Below are 20790 nucleotides of genomic sequence, written 5' to 3' on the forward strand. Positions count from 1 at the left end.
TTAGTAGTATACTAATCACTGGGATCCGCTCCTATATCTACAATAGGGTCCCCAAAGTGAAGGGAGAATAGCCGCATGTGCGTATTTGACATTGATGACATATCGTAGTGATATGCCATCAACGTCCCAGATGGGAATACCCCTTTAATGATAAATGTATCCATATAACATAAATGTATCAATACAGGAAATGTGCAGGTGAAATTTAACTTTAATGGGAGATTTATAAAGTATGTCGCCCTTCTATGATCGGTTATGGATCCTCTCCAAGGACCTACTGGGCTGTGCACACCTCTCCATTACAGTGAAAGGGAGATGAAAACAGAGCCCATATTACCTCGAACAGTCCTTGCTTCTTGACCAGAGAATTTCCCTCCAGGGTCCAGAAGTACAGGTGAGATTTGCCGCACGTGACTATGTTGTTTGTATCTGTGGGATGGAAGTCGGCCACAAAGACAGCTTCATTCGAGCACTAAAAAGATTTTAAAAAAAATAGGACTCAGCACTTCAGAGACTGCAGCATATAATACAAAACAAGACCAAGCCAACGCCACCACATTACCTAAATCATGTATTACGCGTTCCCTCCCAGCAGTCGCCTGCTAGCTAGCGGAGGAGACCGCTGCTATTACATGCAGCGAGCTCCTCTGCAGCATGGCGAGGAGCGATCGCTATTCCATCTGGTTTGCCGGCGGCAGATCGTAAATATACAGCACTATCTGCTGCCGGCAAACAATTTTTAAGCGTGCTTAAAAATCACAACTGCCCAATGAATGGGCAATCAGCGGCAGTATTACACTGCAAGATGATCATACAACCGCTTGTTAGCAATCATCTGTCGAAAAAATAAATAAATAAGTATAATATTGTCTAAAGCCTAGAGCCCTCCAGCGCCCACCATGCCAGGTAGGAGTTGTAGTTTGACAACAGCTGGAGATCCACAGATTAGAATGACTGAGGTCATGGTCTCCAAAGTTCGGATTTCAATTTTCAATATGTTTTTGAGGTTCCTTAGATTTCCTAAGTATTAGGGTCCATTCACACGTCCACAAGTGTTTTGCGGACCGCACATGGCCGGCACTTTAAATAGAAATGCCTTTTCTAGTCTGTGTCTGCGGACAAGAATAGGGCATGTTCTATTTTTTTTGCGGAACGGAAGTGCGGATGTGGACAGCACACTGTGTGCTGTGCGCATCTTTTGCGGCCCCATTGAAGATGAATGGCTTCGGATCAGTTCCACAACATTGCAGAACGGATCCGGAGCCATTTTGCGGACGCCTGAATGGACGCTTACACACATAGATCATTTGCACCGTCCAATGGCGGTAAATCATATTGCATTATCAGTTCTAGTGTCCACCTATGTCCTCCAGGCACCTACATTTCTGTGGTCACAGAAAATCCAGCACTGTTCAATTTTTAGTGACTGAAAAAAACTGCAGAGGCATGGCGTGAACACACGATTTCAGGCACAACCAGCACTATCGCAGTGATCTGCCAGAAATCAGACGATGATCTATGTGTGTATTATCACCATGTGTTTAAGCCAGGAGACCAGTAACACCAGAGGAGGTGGATGTGACACCCATTACCTTAACATCAGCCAACTTCTCTTCTTTCTGCCAGTCCCAGACCGAGAGCACGTGGTCGTTGGAATCATCCACACAGCACAGGTTTCCTCCTCCATTCTAAACAAAGAAGCAAAATGATCTGAAACCAGAATCACAAATGATTGACAAAAAATAAATAAAAAATCTATGGATTTTGTATTTTGGAGCAGAATTAGGGGGGAGTCTTTTATATACTGTGCTATTATTGAGTGTTATGTATAAGTAGCATGCACTAGCTCCCCCTAGTGGTCGCTGCAGCACAGTCAACTTTTAAATCCGTCTTTGCAGAGGATTTGGAGTACTTTATCAGCCTTTATAAAAAAACATTTGTGGTGGTATTTTTCACAAATTGTGTGTTTTAGCACGGCTTTTTCTTTTAGTTGCAGCTCAATTTATTTCTACAGGAAAGTATGTATCCCTCCTTGCTCTGTAGTTCAATATTTAAAAAAAATTGCAATGTAATCATGCCATAAAAACCCAGCACACATCACCACTTGAGGTTTTTTTTTCCAAGCAGGGCCATAAAAAAAAAAAATATAATAATAATAATAATAATAATTATGGATGTCCGAGATAAAAAGGTCATAAAATTGCAGATTTTTTTTAATTTATTTTTTTTTAAAATACCATAGACCCCCCCCCCCCCAAGAAAAAAAATTAAAAATTAGGACCGAGTGAAGAAAAAAAGGGCATGAAAAAAAACCTATTTAATAATTCCTATAAGCCTCGAGCACAGAAAAGTGCAGCACAAAAACTCTAGATTCCAAAAAAACAAATGAATAAATAAAATAAAATAAAAAGACTGTGTGACACAAGCCTAAAGACAGGTTATTATTAGCAGAGAATTTGGGAAATTATTTAAAACGGCAGGACATTCCCTTTAAAAAGGTAAATCCCTAATGTCGATGCTAAATGGCACAAATCTCCAAAATTTGGGGAAATGGAAAACCACCAGCTGCTCATCTCCAAAGACTCTCGTCCCGGATGGTCGGGGTGGTTATTAATAACCTTCATTTCTATGGCCGCCTATAGAGAACCTCTGTGTGGATGGAATCGCCAAGGAATCAGTACTAGATTCTATTACTTACGGATTTAGAGAAGGCTACACATGTTACGGCGCGATCGAAGAAGCCCATGCCGATGACGTGTAACGTGTTGAGGGTCACGGAATCCCAAACACGGACATGTGGTGGTAATTGCTAGAACAACATAAATGAAACATTAACTGCTTACAGACATCAGGGTTTCTGCAGACGTGCAGATGCTGACTGCTGCTGTTTGTTACAATTGTATCTGTTGTAGATAATCCTCTGTGAGAAAAGTCCATCACTGAAAGGTACAATGTAACAAACCACCAGCACAGGTGTATATCAGTTAGGGTACTTTCACACAAGCATTATTCTTTTCCGGTATTGAGTTCCGTCCTAGGGGCTCAATACCGGAAAATAACTGATCAGTTTTATCCCCATGCATTCTGAATGGAGAGCGATCCGCTCAGGATGTCTTCAGTTCAGGTCTGTTTGACTTTTCAGGACGTAGATAATACCGCAGCATGCTACGGTTTTATCTCAGACCAAAGATCTGGAACACTTGCTGGAATGCCGGATCCGGGATTTTTTCCCATTAAAATGCATTAATGCCAGATCCGGCCCAGAGTGTTCCGGCAAAACGGATCCGGCATTGCGGTCTGCGCATGCTCAGACTACAAAAATTTGAAAAAATAAAATAAAAATTTATGCCAGATCAGTTTTTTCCGGAAAGACAGATCCAGCATTTCAATGCATTTGTCATACAGATCAGGATCCTGATCGGTCTGACAAATGCCATCAGTTGGCATACGTTTTGACGGATCTGGCAGGCAGTTCCGGCGACGGAACTGCCTGCTGGAATCCTCTGCCGCAAGTGTGAATGTAGCCTTAAAAGGAAATGCTGCCTTTACATACAATTTCATTTTATTCTCCGTATTGGTGGGGGTCCCAGATGCCAGACCCCTCAGGGATCATAAAGTGATGGAATATTCTAGAAATAATTCACTGTACAAGAAGGCAATACCCCTTTAAGGCTTTGTATATTCCATTCACTGCATAGAGTGCTGACGTGCAGGAACCTGAAGAGAGACATAATAGTTTTTGTCTTGCAGTGTCTGAAAACAAAAGACTTTCCTAATAAAAGGGATCATCATTTACTCCATTGTACGGAGTGGAGGAGCATCTTGCAAAATAAGCCCGATCCGGGATCACTTACTTTTCCATCCTTAGAGGTACCTGCGACTTGGCCGGTTGCTATGGTAATTTTATCAGGATGGACGGCAAGGCTGAAAGATGAGAACAAAAAAACACACCGGTTGTCCTGAGCGAGGCTGTTAATAATTAATACACTGAGACGCTATAAAAATGACATAGGTCTGAAGACTCCCTGCAAGACAAGCTGCTGCTACAAAGACAAGCCGCATCCGCTAAGCAAGCGCCTTACTACCCCGGAGCAACTATCTAAGGAGTTTACTAATAGTTTCCAAGCCGGGTGCTATGAGGGCTGGCCATGAAAACCGTTTGCATTGAGCAGGGTCCATTATAGTTTTGCTACAGGACAACTGAAGTATCGCACAGCGCCCACTGAAACCAAGCTCCAACCTGTGGCTCTTTAGCTGTAGCACAACTACAACTCCCAGCATGCTCTGGCAGCCCTCAGCAGCTGATGTACTGATGCAGAGACTCCCCTAAGAGCATACCTATAGAGGACTCAGACGTGGGTCTCGGTGGCCGCATAGGAAGACACCAGCAATACAAAAACCGCACAGGTAGCTGGGGGCCGCTTACCGATTCTATATTCGGGTCCAAAAGCTTCAAATTGTGTGCCTGCCCCCACTCATCATAAGGAAAGGGAGATGTCCAAAGGGGAGTACCCCTTTAAATCCCCTACCCAAGTGGTGGTTTTAGATATTATAGAATACCCCGATTTCCCTATTAAAAGGGACTATCCTATGAGTAATGTAAAAAAATGAAATTCAGACATCATATAGTATCCTATAGTACAGGGCTGGCCAACCTGAGGCTCTCCAGCTGTTGCAAAACTACAACTCCCAGCATGCCCAGTCTGCCTACAACTATAAGTCTACAGCACGGCACGGTGGGAGTTGTAGTTCTACAACATCTGGAGAGCCGCAGGTTGGCCAGCCCTGCTATAGTACATCACAATCTCTAACAAAGCTAGAACCAGCCCTGTCCCTCACATGGATCCAGAGATCTCTCCATTCATTGCTCTACTAGATTTAGATCAAGCTGGCAGCTTGGGGGCGTGTCCTTTCTGCTGCAGCTCATAGGACGTGTCCTTTCTGCTGCAACATGGGGCGTGTCCTTTCTGCTGCAGCTCTCAACCCATCACAGCTCAGGAGGCAATTGAAAGATGGACCTGAGCATGTGTCTACCTCAGTGAGGTGGACAGAGAAATAAAAACAGCAGGTGGCGCTATACAGATATATTTTATTGAATAACTCAGCGGCTATACTACATTTTTAATTACATGCAACTACAAAATTATTCAGATCCAGTTGCTGGTTTGAAAACTGCAGAATATTTTCCATGGGACGAACCTGTTACACGGCAGTCTTGAAGAATAAGAGAATAATAAGCATTTACCAGACAATGGGCTCCGCTTATCTCAGGGGAAACAGACTATTTGAATAGGAAGAATCCATTTGGTCAGCTGGGGACATTAGATTGTCAGCGAGAGGCACCAACAAACATTTTCATGGCTGATCTATATTCATGGTCTACTGCTGCAAACATCCGACACCTCACATTCACAGGTGTAGTAGGGACGGACTATAAATTGACAGGTAATGCAGCCGCCCAATATAGCCCCGCTACATACTGTATATCTATGGGACGGGTGACTCACCACTTGACGTCATCGTTGTGACCGGTGTAATGTCTCTGCAGCTGTTCTTCCACATTATACAAGACGACGACGGACGCTATGAAGTACACCGTCTCTCCGGTGGGCAGAAGGTACAGGTTAGTGCGACAGTCCCGGCCACGGTAGCCATAGCTAGAATACTAGTAAAGGAGTGACAACAGAATATGGGGCGCCATGCTTCCGAGTGAGGTGGGACACATCTATATCCTATGAGGAGAGGGCATGAACACGCCTGCGCCATTACAAGGCAGTGGTCATCACAACATGTGGTCACAATTCCTCATATCTCATGCACCCTAGAGAGCTAAGGAATATACTTGGCCACCCATCTCTCCAGTCTGTTCCTGGAGGTGGTCAATGAGTTGCAGCATGCATCCCCGTCCACTAGTGACAGACCCTTAAGGGGTTTGAAAAATGAAAATCAGACATCATACAGTACATGAATGTCCATAGAGGTAAGAAAAGTGGACTTGTGGCGGCGCAGCCGACTCCGTGGAACCCAAGGTCTTGGTTGCCATTAGAAGAATATTTATTAGTTGTGTGCAAAACCACGCGTTTCAGGACTGGCCTAGTCCCTGCTTCAGGCAAAATATGTGTTTGGTCCCAACACGTGTAGCTTTGCACTACAACCAATAAATATTCTTATAATGGCAACCAAGACCTTGGGTGCCACGGAGTCAGCGCCGCCGCCACAAGTCCACTTTTATTATCCCTATGGACATTCTCTATGGTCGACAAGGCGGCAGCAGCACTATATATCCACTCTATGCTTTTAAGTTGTTGTAACTCCAGCACAATCGAATTAGACGAGTGGTATTATTCCCAAGCCACTCACCCTTTCATCTCCAGGTACTGCTCTATGTGCACTTTTTACTGAGGATCATACAGTACATTACTCTCCATCAATGTTAGAACCAGCCCTACACCTCACATGGGTCCAGAACATTCAATGCTAGATATATTTCAAGCTGGAAGCTTAGTGGTGTGTCCTCTCTGCTGCAGCCTTCTCCCTATCACAGCTCAGGTAGCATGCCCTCTCTGCTGCAGCTCTCTCCCTATCACAGCTCAGGTAGCATGCCCCCTCTGCTGCAGCTCTCTCCCCATCACAGCTCAGGTAGCATGCCCCCTCTGCTGCAGCCTTCTCCCTATCACAGCTCAGGTAGCATGTCCTCTCTGCTGCAGCTCTCTCCCCATCACAGCTCAGGTAGCATGCCCTCTTTGCTGCAGCTCTCTCCCCATCACAGCTCAGGTAGCATGCCCTCTCTGCTGCAGCTCTCTCCCCATCACAGCTCAGGTAGCATGCCCACTCTGCTGCAGCTCTCTCCCCATCACAGCTCAGGTAGCATGCCCTCTCTGCTGCAGCTCTCTCCCCATCACAGCTCAGGTAGCATGCCCTCTCTGCTGCAGCCCTCTCCCCATCACAGCTCAGGTAGCATGCCCTCTCTGCTGCAGCTCTCTCCCCATCACAGCTCAGGTAGCATGCCCTCTCTGCTGCAGCCCTCTCCCCATCACAGCTCAGGTAGCATGTCCTCTCTGCTGCAGCTCTCTCCCCATCACAGCTCAGGTAGCATGTCCTCTCTGCTGCAGCTCTCTCCCTATCACAGCTCAGGTAGCATGTCCTCTCTGCTGCAGCTCTCTCCCCATCACAGCTCAGGTAGCATGTCCTCTCTGCTGCAGCTCTCTCCCTATCACAGCTCAGGTAGCATGTCCTCTCTGCTGCAGCTCTCTCCCCATCACAGCTCAGGTAGCATGTCCTCTCTGCTGCAGCTCTCTCCCTATCACAGCTCAGGTAGCATGTCCTCTCTGCTGCAGCTCTCTCCCCATCACAGCTCAGGTAGCATGCCCTCTCTGCTGCAGCCCTCTCCCCATCACAGCTCAGGTAGCATGCCCTCTCTGCTGCAGCTCTCTCCCTATCACAGCTCAGGTAGCATGTCCTCTCTGCTGCAGCTCTCTCCCCATCACAGCTCAGGTAGCATGTCCTCTCTGCTGCAGCTCTCTCCCCATCACAGCTCAGGTAGCATGTCCTCTCTGCTGCAGCTCTCTCCCTATCACAGCTCAGAGTACATGCCCTCTCTGCTGCAGCTCTCTCCCCATCACAGCTCAGGTAGCATGCCCTCTCTGCTGCAGCTCTCTCCCCATCACAGCTCAGGTAGCATGCCCTCTCTGCTGCAGCTCTCTCCCCATCACAGCTCAGGTAGCATGTCCTCTCTGCTGCAGCTCTCTCCCCATCACAGCTCAGGTAGCATGTCCTCTCTGCTGCAGCTCTCTCCCTATCACAGCTCAGGTAGCATGTCCTCTCTGCTGCAGCTCTCTCCCCATCACAGCTCAGGTAGCATGCCCTCTCTGCTGCAGCTCTCTCCCCATCACAGCTCAGGTAGCATGCCCTCTCTGCTGCAGCTCTCTCCCCATCACAGCTCAGGTAGCATGTCCTCTCTGCTGCAGCTCTCTCCCCATCACAGCTCAGGTAGCATGTCCTCTCTGCTGCAGCTCTCTCCCTATCACAGCTCAGGTAGCATGTCCTCTCTGCTGCAGCTCTCTCCCCATCACAGCTCAGGTAGCATGTCCTCTCTGCTGCAGCTCTCTCCCTATCACAGCTCAGGTAGCATGTCCTCTCTGCTGCAGCTCTCTCCCCATCACAGCTCAGGTAGCATGCCCTCTCTGCTGCAGCCCTCTCCCCATCACAGCTCAGGTAGCATGCCCTCTCTGCTGCAGCTCTCTCCCTATCACAGCTCAGGTAGCATGTCCTCTCTGCTGCAGCTCTCTCTCTATCACAGCTCAGGTAGCATGTCCTCTCTGCTGCAGCTCTCTCCCCATCACAGCTCAGGTAGCATGTCCTCTCTGCTGCAGCTCTCTCCCCATCACAGCTCAGGTAGCATGTCCTCTCTGCTGCAGCTCTCTCCCTATCACAGCTCAGAGTACATGCCCTCTCTGCTGCAGCTCTCTCCATATCACAGCTCAGGTAGCATGCCCTCTCTGCTGCAGCTCTCTCCCCATCACAGCTCAGAGTACATGTCCACTCTGCTGCAGATTTTTTTCTTTAATCGTCACAGTATCTAATGGCTGGTGATAGTTAATGGATAGAATTGAACATGTGCGACCAACACTTTGAAGTCGCCGCCCAAACCCCCCCCAAAAGTAAAATAAATAAAAAACACACAAACCTATGAAGGTGATGCTCAGTGTTTGCAACTTACTGACAACACAGACGCTTTCTGACGCTGAAACAGCGCTCTATAAGCATGAATGCGGCTGAATAAAGGATACACCCATTCTAGTTTCAGTTTTTTGGCAGGAAGTTCTACTTTCGCTTCCAAGTTATACGACTCCACTTGGTCTTTGGGCATGTGCATAGTCACTGGCCGCCCGCGCAGAAACATTTTTACATAACCTTCCTCTGGAAAAATAAAAAACAATGGAAATTGCATCTAACCCAAAAACTGGAAACAAAAAACAATTCAATCTGCAAAACAGAAAAAATGCACACAAAAAAAAAAAAAAAAAAATATATAATTTTTTTGGGGTAAGGGTAAAAGAAGATTTGTTTTTAAAATTTTTGCTAATAGCAGAAATGAAAGAAAACGCAAGACCAGCAAGTAAGTTTAGTAATTCTTTAATACAGTTAGTATCGGCATGCACATACATGATCAATAACCTACAAAGGAGGAGCTTTAGTACAAATGCAAAAAGATATAAAACATAAATCAAAAGCATCACATACAGCAGAAAGATTACACAAGCCCTGACCATGGCTCCGGGACTACAACTCCACTAAAGTTCTGCTCTGCCTTGCATTGCCCCGAGTCCTCGCCATCACCATTCCTGTGCGGTGGGTTTGAATTATTAAAGAAAATATCCATGTTTTTTATTGCTCCAATGCATCTCAAATTACTAGTGTTGAGCGAATAAAAAAAAAAAATTAAATTAAGCTGCTTTGCTGAATTTCACTAAGAAATTTGCTTTGTGATGAATTACTTCATCACAAAAAGCATTTCTTGGTAACTAGCGGGTGCAATAATGACGGGTAGCGGCGATTGCCGCCCACCTCCCCCAGCCACTGAATCCCTCAGATGGCACGTTTATACATGATCGCGGCATCTGAGAATAATAGTGAAGGGTTTCATATAAAAAAATAATAATACTACTACTTATCTTATCCATTTAGTTGCGAAGAGGCTGCCGCGGACATCTTATCTGAAGATCCCGCGCTAAATTTTTGCCTATGATGTCACCGCGCCCGAGATTTTGCACAGGATATTTAAATCAAGATGACTGTGGCGTCCTCTTTGCGCTCATATGGATCAGGTGTGTATGGTTTATTTTTTACCACAATTTAAGGGGAAAATGATTTGTTACTATGAAACACGAGGAAATTCGGCTTCGCTGAAAATCAAATTTTCCCTGAAATTTGGATCGAAGTCCACTTCGGATACTTTGATTCGCTCAACCTGATCAAAAACCAATAAAGCCTTGGTTAAAAAGGTTTCACCGTTTTATGTATACAGCTCCTATACAGACCTTTGCGTCTACGTGGTAACAGCCTGCAAACAGACCCTATGAACAGAGTCCGCTCCTGTAGACATGCGTTACTCTCTATCAGTATCTCCTTGTCCAGAGAATAACACATCTCCGCAGGCTCAGGCTAAATGCAGGGGTTAATTGTAACCATGGAGACACAGCGGTCTGCATGGGAGCTGTATACACAATACGGTCCACGTTTTTTGATTGGTAGGATTTGCAAAGTTACTTCATGCACTGGCGCAACGAAAAGAAATGGCTGCAAAAGTATACACACCCTTTGTCTATTCAGGGTTCTAGACGTATTTAAATATACCCCAAGAGGATCCCCAATATTTTACAGAAAAGCGGTGCATCAGCAAGATCTGGATGTGTGTAGTGATCCAGGGTCATACATCTGATGGTTCAACATCTCATTAGAAATCCCTGCCACAATGTAACTGCTGGTGATGTCACTAACAGGAGTGACATCACTAGGCTGCTGATGGAGAGCCATGATGTCACCTGTCATGTGACCTACTACAGCCATCAAGTCAGCAGCACCCAGTCACATCGTGCACAACCTGCAAGCCTAACCCACTGCAGTGTCCGCACCCGATTGTATTCAGAATGGAAGATGGGAGTTGTAATCCAGTAGCCAAAAGACAGAGAAAGTGCTAATTTGCTAAAAGACTTCAAAATAAATAAGTAAAAAAATTAATAAAATTACAACATATACACAGCCGCCTAGCTGACAAATCACGCTAAACCTGCCATGCACAAGATGAAAGGGTTAATAGCAGAGCTGGAAGTAGCTGCTGTGGGACCTGGGGCTTTTGAAGCTAGGTGACCTGGCCAGGGGCATATTGACGTGACTGGGGCTTTTAGTCAAATTCCTGGGGGAGATGAGCGACAACTGTCCACATTCAGAAGTGAATTCTTCCGCTTGTGCGAGGTGCTCGACGGATTCGTCCTCGCAGGCGTCAGACGGTTGCGAAGCCATCAAAACCTGCACGGTGACTACATGACGGGGAGGGGAACCGCAAAGGAGGGGAAAAGAAACAGAATGGGAGGGCACAAGTTACAGGTTAATGAACAAAATAAAAAAATAAAAAACTATAGGAACTGAATGGGGACAGCTGACACCAAGGAGACGTTAGTGCCCCCCTCATCGCTCACCATGCAATACGTAATCGGAGCTCTTGGCCAATCTGAGGATCCCAATGCTACGACTCCTTTTGGCTCATGCCATTGGCTCTGCATCCTTAATATACAAACTTCAGTGAGTGCAAATAAACCCCGCCACCTCTCTTTTTTTGGGTCACCTTTGAAGCAAATAGGTGCAAAATCTACACTCAGCAAAAGTACCAGTGTGAACCAGTAGATTGTCAATCCAGTAGGAACCAGTGACATTCTGGAAGTGTCTGCCATTTCACTTGGCGTTGGTGACATCACAGTGTATACAGGCCAGTCCTATAAAATGGTCCTGTGCATACTGCCGAGTGTCCCCACCACCAAACCCTCCCTCTTGTAGGTACCTGAAGAGACCATCTAATGGGCTTGCTCCATGTATGGAAGGGCATAAGCTGTCTGAGGGTACATCCCCCCATCAACGCAGATATGAAAGCTGAGTAACTCATGCTGGGATTTCCTGCTCCGAATGAGGCAGAAAGAGCGGCTTCATTCAGGGATAGGACACAGAACTGTTCATGTAGATGCTAAACACAATACAATCGAATCCTGGGGATTTTCTTCCCCTAAGGCATGGATGTCAAACTCATGGCTCTCCAGATGGTGCAAAACTACAACTCCCATCATTCCCTGATAGCTGTAGTATGCCCAGGCATGATGGGAGTTGTAGTTTTGCAACAGCTGGAGGGCCACGAGTTTGACATCCCTGCCCTAAGGCCTTGTGCACACGACAGTATTTTTTTTGCGGTCCGCAAAAGAGGGTTCCGTGATCCGTGTCCGTTTTTTTGTTCCCGAGTGTCTTCCTTTATTTTTGGAGGATCTCCAGACATGAAGGAAGTAAAAAAAAAAAAAAAAAAAAAAAAAAAAATCTAAGTCAAGTTTGCCATGCAAATGATAGGAAAAAAAAATGGACGCAGGCGACAATCTTGTGTGCCTCCGCGTTTTTTCACGGACCCAATGACATGAATGGGTCCGTGAAAAAAATAGGACTGGTTATATTTTTTGGACGACAAACCACGGATCACGGACGACAAACGAAGCATTAGCCGAGTTTTCAACTGACCCATTAAAAAGTCAATGGGTCCGCAGAAAATCACGAAAAACGGAACAACGGACACGGAATGAAACAACAGTCGTGTGCATGAGGCCTAATCGTAGATCCTATAAACATAACTTGCATGGGGATTCTTCAGGTTTTTTTTTTGTACTTTCTGGTTGGCGATGGGGAGTATTTTTGGGGGCTTACAACCAGTTTTAGATTTTCAGAGAAAAACAGTAAAGTTGTTAGGATGGAGGGTTTCTATTACATGCACTTAGGGTGAAGCAGAATATATAAATAGGAGGTAGTATAAGGAATAACAGTGCCAGGCACATTACAGGCGAGATCCCCATGCACCTAACACCCAGTTAAAGGGGTTGTCCAGTATAAGAAAAGTCTACTTTCTTCCACAAACAGCCACACCAATCCATAGGTTGTGTCTGTTGCAGCGGAGCCTTATTTACTTTAATGGGATAAAATGCAGACGTGTGTTCTTTTGGAAGAAAGCCATGTTCTTCTGATCCTGGACAATCCCTTTAAGAATGCATACATGAGCAGCAATGGTGGTGGCACACACTCCTCGTTGCACTGTATTGTAGTACCCTCGCCCTTGTCATCCCTTCCTCATAACAATCGGCTTATTTTAATACTACACAAGAGACAATTATCCTGAGATTAAGGTGTGACCAAGAGGTCAGGGAGCAGAGCTGTACCTACAGTAATCAGAGGAGGGTCCGGTAGGTTATGTCCTATGTCCACCTTCACACACTATTTTACATAGAGAATGAAATGTTACTTTATCAGATACTGCTACAGAGCCTGTATTATACTCCAGAGCCGCGTTCACAATTCTACAGGCTTCAGAGCTGAAATCTCCCAGCATTTCCTGCTTGTTCAGTGTCTGCACAGAGCGTGTTCAGGCTCTGAAATATATACCGGATGTAACTCATTTGTATATAGTGTGTATACTGTGTGAGTAAACGGGGGTATAAGTGTACAAGATAAATAATGTAATGTATGTATACAGTGACTGCACCAGCAGAATAGTGAGTGCAGCTCTGGAGTATAATACAGAATATAACTCAGGGTCAGTACAGGATAAGTAATGTATGTACACAGTGACTCCACCAGCAGAACAGTGAATGCAGCTCTGGAGTATAATACAGGATGTAACTCAGGATCAGTACTGGATAAGTAATGTATGTACACAGTGACTGCACCAGCAGAATAGTGAGTGCAGCTCTGGAGTATAATACAGGATGTAACTCAGGATCAGTACTGGATAAGTAATGTATGTACACAGTGACTCCACCAGCAGAACAGTGAATGCAGCTCTGGAGTATAATACAGGATGTAACTCAGGATCAGTACTGGATAAGTAATGTATGTACACAGTGACTCCACCAGCAGAACAGTGAATGCAGCTCTGGAGTATAATACAGGATGTAACTCAGGATCAGTACTGGATAAGTAATGTATGTACACAGTGACTGCACCAGCAGAATAGTGAGTGCAGCTCTGGAGTATAATACAGGATGTAACTCAGGATCAGTACTGGATAAGTAATGTATGTACACAGTGACTGCACCAGCAGAATAGTGAGTGCAGCTCTGGAGTATAATACAGGATGTAACTCAGGAAATGTAAATCCTGTAATTTAGAATCAGTACAGGATAGGTAATGTAATGCAAATATAGAACTTTTTTTTTTTTTATCTATTAATTCTATATATTAACTGTAAATTTACATTGAAATGAGAACATAGGTAACATCCAGTTGGATTGGGTAGCACATACTGAAGTTCTTCGAGGTCACATCTACTAAAGGGCAGGACATGAATCATGGTAGACCTATTTTTGCTGCTGTAAAGCGATGAAATGTCAGATCTTAGACACATGAATAAAATACCCATGTAAAATGATCATGTACACGATAAAAGCCTCGAGTGCAGTCTTAAAATAAGTAAATTAACTTTTAGTCTCTACCTCTTGCAGATCTACAACTCTGCACTCACTAATCACTATCAGTGATTAGTGAGTGCAAAAGAAAACAGGACAGGGACAAAGTAACATAAAAGTACAAAACTTAATAATGAACGGTGAAGTCTACGAGTTATAAAACACCAGCAATGTTCCAACTACACCTACGAAGGTTAATACTACAAAAAACTACGGGGCAGCATTTCATCTTTATAGGGCTCTCTGTAGCTTCTGGCAATGATCTGCACATCGTCCAGTAGAGGGCGCTAAAGCATCAATCTAAAAGGAATGAACACGTTGTAAGCCCTCATTCATCGAGATGTTCTGCAGGAGTCGCCTGCGCAGGGAGGGCAATTGTCAAATCTTGTAAATCTTATAGCTGAAAATAGACAGAAGGACGAGGGAGGTTTTGGTTTCTCTCCAGGTAATCTGCAGCATCTCATGTCTGGGGCTGACCGATCTGGTTATAAATAGGATGAAATTCTCATTTGTATTTAGGACGCTGCTTTTCTATTTGGCCCCTTTAAAAATGAAATGCTTTGCTCTGTGCAGGGAATAAAGACGCTAGGCTACTAAAAAAGGGAAAAGAAAACCATGTGCAATAATTAGCAAAGCAAAAAATGCACTAAATTAATAAAAAAACTAAATTAAAAAAAAAACTAGAGGGAGCCAGGGAGTGGTGCAGCTACATTTAGGAGGTCGCGGCTCTATGCACGGTCAGTATATAGCACACACAAATACAAGTCCCTGTGCAGACACCAGTTTCTCGCTTGCCAAGATTAAGCAGTGTTATAATTAAAGAAAAAAATAAAGATGACATCATTAAGATGTCAGCACTGGAGGCAACCATGTTGCAGAATGCAGCTTAATTATTTTCAATGAACCAGAACTCATTGTCGCTGGTTCCTATACAAATAGCAGGCTGCAATATGGAGGTCTCCACTGCGGGCGGGAGACTACGCCAGCGTGATATCACTGATGGAAGGGTGCCGAGGACCGGTGAGCCGTTCAATGTCTCCCGTGGGGTGCGCAGTGCGACATTGAAGGGTCTGCCGCTGAACCTTCCATCAACTTGGCAACCGTGCTGCCCACAGAGCTTGCCAGGCCTAGCGCCAGATTCCTACCTTTACAGTGTGTCACCCGCCGCTTCCCTTGTGATCACAGAGACAGAAAGAGAATTCTGGGTAAAGACGTGATTATGGCAGCCATGTCACATATTCCAAGTGCCCCCTAACTTCCACTGTAGGTTTTCCCACCACAAACTATTTCTGTTAATAGGATAGGCCATGAAAATGTGAGCAGAGTGGAGGTCCAAAACATCCAAGTATGGGGGCCCCATGTCCTAGGTTTGGACAGGAGTGGGGGTTATGCATGCACTGGTTATTGGCTCTTCCATAGACTATGGCTGAGGGTGACCATGCAGACCCCCCCCCCCCCCCCATAAAAAACATATGACATGGCTACTGTCATTGGCAAGGATCACAGAGGTAAGACACCCACCAGTCAAATATGTACGATATACCTTCTATCGAAATGTAATCAATATTTGTGGTGGGAAAACTTCTTTAAGTCAGGAGACATCTTATATCAGTTCTGGGAGAATCCTACAGAGATCAACATAGAAGAGATATAGAGGACGCGACAGAGCAGAGCCAGGCAGGCAGGCAGGCAGGCAGGGAGGGAGGGCACGACAGAGCAGAGAGACAGGCAGACAGGCAGGGAGGGAGGGCACGACAGAGCAGAGAGACAGGCAGGCAGGCAGGGAGGGAGGGCACGACAGAGCAGAGAGACAGGCAGGCAGGCAGGGAGGGAGGGCACGACAGAGCAGAGCCAGGCAGGCAGGCAGGGAGGGAGGGCACGACAGAGCAGAGCCAGGCAGGCAGGCAGGGAGGGAGGGCACGACAGAGCAGAGCCAGGCAGGCAGGGAGGGCACGACAGAGCAGAGCCAGGCAGGCAGGGCGGGCACGACAGAGCAGAGCCAGGCAGGCAGGGCGCGACAGAGAAGAGCCAGGCAGGTAGGCAGGGAGGGCGCGACAGAGAAGAGCCAGGCAGGCAGGCAGGGAGGGCGCGACAGAGAAGAGCCAGGCAGGCAGGCAGGGAGGGCGCGACAGAGAAGAGCCAGGCAGGCAGGCAGGGAGGACGTGACAGAGAAGAGCCAGGCAGGCAGGCAGGACGTGACAGAAGAGCCAGGCAGGCAGGGAGGACGTGACAGAAGAGCCAGGCAGGCAGGGAGGACGTGACAGAAGAGCCAGGCAGGCAGGCAGGGAGGACGTGACAGAGAAGAGCCAGGCAGGCAGGCAGAGAGGACGTGACAGAGAAGAGCCAGGCAGGCAGGCAGGGAGGACGTGACAGAGAAGAGCCAGGCAGGCAGGCAGGGAGGACGTGACAGAAGAGCCAGGCAGGCAGGGAGGACGTGACAGAGAAGAGCCAGGCAGGCAGGCAGCGACAGAGCAGAGCCAGTCAGAAATAGGGTGAAAGCGCAGAGACAGGCAGGGTATGATAGAGCAGACAGAAGTAATGACAAAGTAGAGACTAACAGGCAGGGAGGCGACGACATGGAGAAGACAAACAGAGCAGAGGGACAGAGACAGAGCCACAGAACAGAGAGATGTAAGAAAGGACATGGCCCGTGGCTGACAATCCTACAGAGATCATTTGATCCTAGAAGTCACATAAATCCAATCCAAACACATAGAACCAGACGTGTGGGACACAGAACATGTGACAGCAGATAACCCCCCTCATAAAATATTGTAAATGGCATTTCCAGCAGTATACTCCATACTCTCACATACCACATAGTCAGTAGGTATTACCAGGTTATACCACAGGCCAGGATAAAGAGAAGAGCGCCTCCTGGAGGTGAGGAGAGTGCACTGCAGGAGGACATCAGCTTCTCATAACCCACATGAAACAACCCGACAACCACAGATCAGAGGAGGAGGGATGGACTCACCGGCGCTGAAAACTGGTTCCTTGGGTTTGCTGGAAAAAAATAAATAGTTTACAACATATGCAATGCAGGAGGACACACTTCACCTGATGAAATCTCAAGGAAAAAACATGGAGGAGGTAAAATTCCTCACCATTTTCACAATCTTGCTGAAACCCTGTTCTGGTCATGTACCTTTATCAACACTGGCAGGAAATATACATGATCCCATTCACTGACAGCAATCAGAGATCCAGAACATGATGACACAAACGCACGGCTACACTTGGGGGACCCAAGCACTGTGGCACCCAGTAAGCACCATGATGCAACCCGTCCAACTAGAGGAGCCCTGGGTGCCGGTCCGGACAATTCAGGACATTAGATCATTTGTGTGATGACAGCCGATTACAGCACTGAATACCAGACATTATCTGTGCATCGGACCGGAGCTGAACACACGGACTGCTACATGAATGAGACCCATTGCTGCCGGAGAGAAACATAATTCACATTATTTGTTCCCCTCCACCAGACGCCTGCTGGTTAGGACATGATATAATGGCTCTCAGCTGCCACATACCAACACCACCCAGAAATTGGCTGCTGAACTGAATAATTCAGAAAAAGCCATTATCTGGCCGATGCTCCGGAAAATATTCCCCTTCTCTCATCTAGCACAAGGGGTGATCTCAGAGCAACCGTGATCTGCAGGCAATAGGGCAGCAAAAGGCCTTAACCCTCCCAAACCTCCACATCCATGTCTGCATGCAGCGGACGGCAGTCTATTCACTATAGCAAATCAGCCAGAAGTTTCTACCAGGTTTAACGTTTAGCTCCACCTTTAAATCACATTTTGCATAAATAATCTACATAAAATGTCACTGTGTACATACAATACATTACTTATTGTGTGCTGATCCTCAGTTACAGGATGTATTATACTCTAGAGCTGCACTCACTATTCTGCTGGTGCAGTCACTGTGTACATACATTACTTATCCTGTACTGATCCCGAGTTACATCCTGTAATATACTCCAGAGCTGCACTCACTATTCTGCTGGTGCAGTCACTGTGTACATACATTACTTATCCTGTATTATACTTCAGAGCTGCACTCACTATTCTGCTGGTGCAGTCACTGTATACATACATTACTTATCCTGTACTGATCCAGAGTTACATCCTGTATTATACTCCAGAGCTGCACTCACTATTCTGCTGGTGCAGTCACTGTATACATACATTACTTATCCTGTACTGATCCTGAGTTACATCCTGTATTATACTCCAGAGCTGCACTCACTATTCTGCTGGTGCAGTCACTGTGTACATACATTACTTATCCTGTACTGATCCAGAGTTACATCCTGTATTATACTCCAGAGCTGCACTCACTATTCTGCTGGTGCAGTCACTGTGTACATACATTACTTATCCTGTACTGATCCTGAGCTACATCCTGTATTCCATATTCCAGAGCTGCATTCATAATTCTGTAGGCTTCGCAGCCAACGTCTCCACTCATTCCCTGCTTGTTCAATATCTGCACAGAGTTTGAGTTGTACGCTCTTGTTTCCTTTGGGGGCCCCGTTCTAGGGACAAGTGGGACACGCACCAACCTGACATTGGTGGCATATCCTAGCGATATTGCACGAGTGTCTGAGGTGACCCTTTACATGTCCTATATCAGTATGCTCTTATCATAAGCAGGATCAGGGAGTGTCTCATGGTCACATCCACAGGCATCCAGCCTTCCCCACAGAGGAACGTCCTCCCCAGGAGCCAGCAATCAGTATCATGCAAATAAGTCCCTTCCTGATTACATGACGCGAGACATGTGGGTCCCGATAAAGAAGAAGATGTCCCGGACACAAACAAGTCACAGGAAATTCTGAAAGGGAAGGCGGGAGATTTCCAGACTAAAAATATATTTCATGCCTCTCAAGCAACTTTCTTTTCTAAGTTCTGTACAAATGCCCTTTGTTACTACAGCAAGAAAAAAAAAAAAAAAGGGAGGTTTTACCCCTATCCACGGGACATGTCGTACTCGGCACGTGACCGCAGAAGCCAATCATAGGCCACAGGTGGAGGTCAGTGTGGAGTACAACATATGCATCTTTTACTAAAAAGCAAGGAAACCACTTTAAAAGAGGCTCCGTCACCAGAAAGCCTATTAAACCAGGCATATAGCCAAACAAATTATTTATTTATTTTTTGGTTCAGGTGTTTTGGAGAAATGTACACTTTTATTTTTATGCAAATGAGGCATTGGAGCACCAGGAGGTGGTCTTACGTGGTTTGAGCACCACTCTAGTGACGCCCCCGGAGCTCAATACAGACACCTCCATAGTTAACCCCCCCCTCACCTTAGATTGACAGCGCTAGGACTGAATCTTACCTCTCGCTGTTCTTTTTGCTGCTAGAGGAGCTGCTGGTAGATCCAGCGCGGTTCCTGCTGCCTTTGGCGTCCCCGGCGCTTTCTCTTCGGCCACCAGGAGAGATGCGTTCAGTAGAGTTTGTTCTTTTGACATTACTAGAAGTAAAGAAGATAACAATTAGTGCAAATACAGACAGATACATATAGGTCCCTTTACACGGGACGATTTACGAACAGATTGTCAGGAAGGAAGCGGTCGTTCCCGACAATCTGCTGATCACTAGCGGAGGAGACTTCTGCATTTACATGCAGCGATCTCCCTCCAGCATATGGGGAGCAGTGATCGTTAATGCCATCGCTCATCCCCATACCGCTGATCCTGAGTTACATCCTGTATTATACTCCAGAGCTGCACTCACTATTCTGCTGGTGCAGTCACTGTGTACATACATTACATATCCTGTACTGATCCCGAGTTATATCCTGTATTATACTCCAGAGCTGCCCTCACTATTCTGCTGGTGAAGTCACTGTGTACATACATTACTTATCCTGTACCGATCCTGAGTTACATCCTGTATTATACTCCAGAGCTGCACTCACTATTCTGCTGGTGAAGTCACTGTGTACATACATTACTTATCCTGTACCAATCCTGAGTTACATCCTGTATTATACTCCAGAGCTGCACTCACTATTCTGCTGGTGAAGTCACTGTGTACATACATTACTTATCCTGTACTGATCCTGAGTTACATCCTGTATTATACTCCAGAGCTGCACTCACTATTCTGCTGGTGAAGTCACTGTGTCCATACATTACTTATCCTGTACCAATCCTGAGTTACATCCTGTATTATACTCCAGAGCTGCACTCACTATTCTGCTGGTGCAGTCACTGTGCACATACATTACTTATCCTGTACTGATCCTGAGTTACATCCTGTATTATACTTCAGAGCTGCACTCACTATTCTGCTGGTGCAGTCACTGTGTACATACATTACTTATCCTGTACTGATCCTGAGTTACATTCAGTATTATACTCCAGAGCTGTAGCTCAGCTGTTAGGGAGTAGTGCGGATGCGGACAAGGCTGTTGACCTGCAGAACTGTGCACTCAGCCTCCCTCCTGCTTCAGACTTACAGCCAAACAGGTTCAATGAGAGCAGCGTAAAAACATCACGTCTACAACATGGAGAGCAATTTGAGTTACAAATGTTAGACAGTACTGTATTTTTCGCCCCATA

At 46.0% G+C, this 20790-nt stretch overlaps 1 protein-coding gene across 6 annotated transcripts in view; it reads right to left on the bottom strand.

Moving 5' to 3' along the window:
• Positions 1 to 20790, bottom strand: part of EML1 (EMAP like 1) — a 93372-nt gene that overhangs the window by 12555 nt on the left and 60027 nt on the right. For 4 of the 6 annotated variants that reach the window (XM_044271497.1, XM_044271500.1, XM_044271498.1 and 1 more), the window contains 9 exons: positions 19563 to 19697; positions 17185 to 17213; positions 15353 to 15379; positions 8790 to 8919; positions 5508 to 5657; positions 3855 to 3924; positions 2699 to 2809; positions 1593 to 1688; positions 338 to 472 (listed from right to left, as the gene is read on the bottom strand). In XM_044271497.1, coding sequence (XP_044127432.1) covers positions 338 to 472; positions 1593 to 1688; positions 2699 to 2809; positions 3855 to 3924; positions 5508 to 5657; positions 8790 to 8919; positions 15353 to 15379; positions 17185 to 17213; positions 19563 to 19697 — 883 coding nt within the window. The remainder of the gene's footprint in view (positions 1 to 337; positions 473 to 1592; positions 1689 to 2698; positions 2810 to 3854; positions 3925 to 5507; positions 5658 to 8789; positions 8920 to 15352; positions 15380 to 17184; positions 17214 to 19562; positions 19698 to 20790) is intronic. The other 2 variants (XM_044271501.1, XM_044271496.1) reach the window with 1 other exon arrangement.

This window comes from Bufo gargarizans, chromosome 11 (assembly GCF_014858855.1).
Source record: "Bufo gargarizans isolate SCDJY-AF-19 chromosome 11, ASM1485885v1, whole genome shotgun sequence".
Lineage (NCBI taxonomy): Eukaryota > Metazoa > Chordata > Amphibia > Anura > Bufonidae > Bufo > Bufo gargarizans.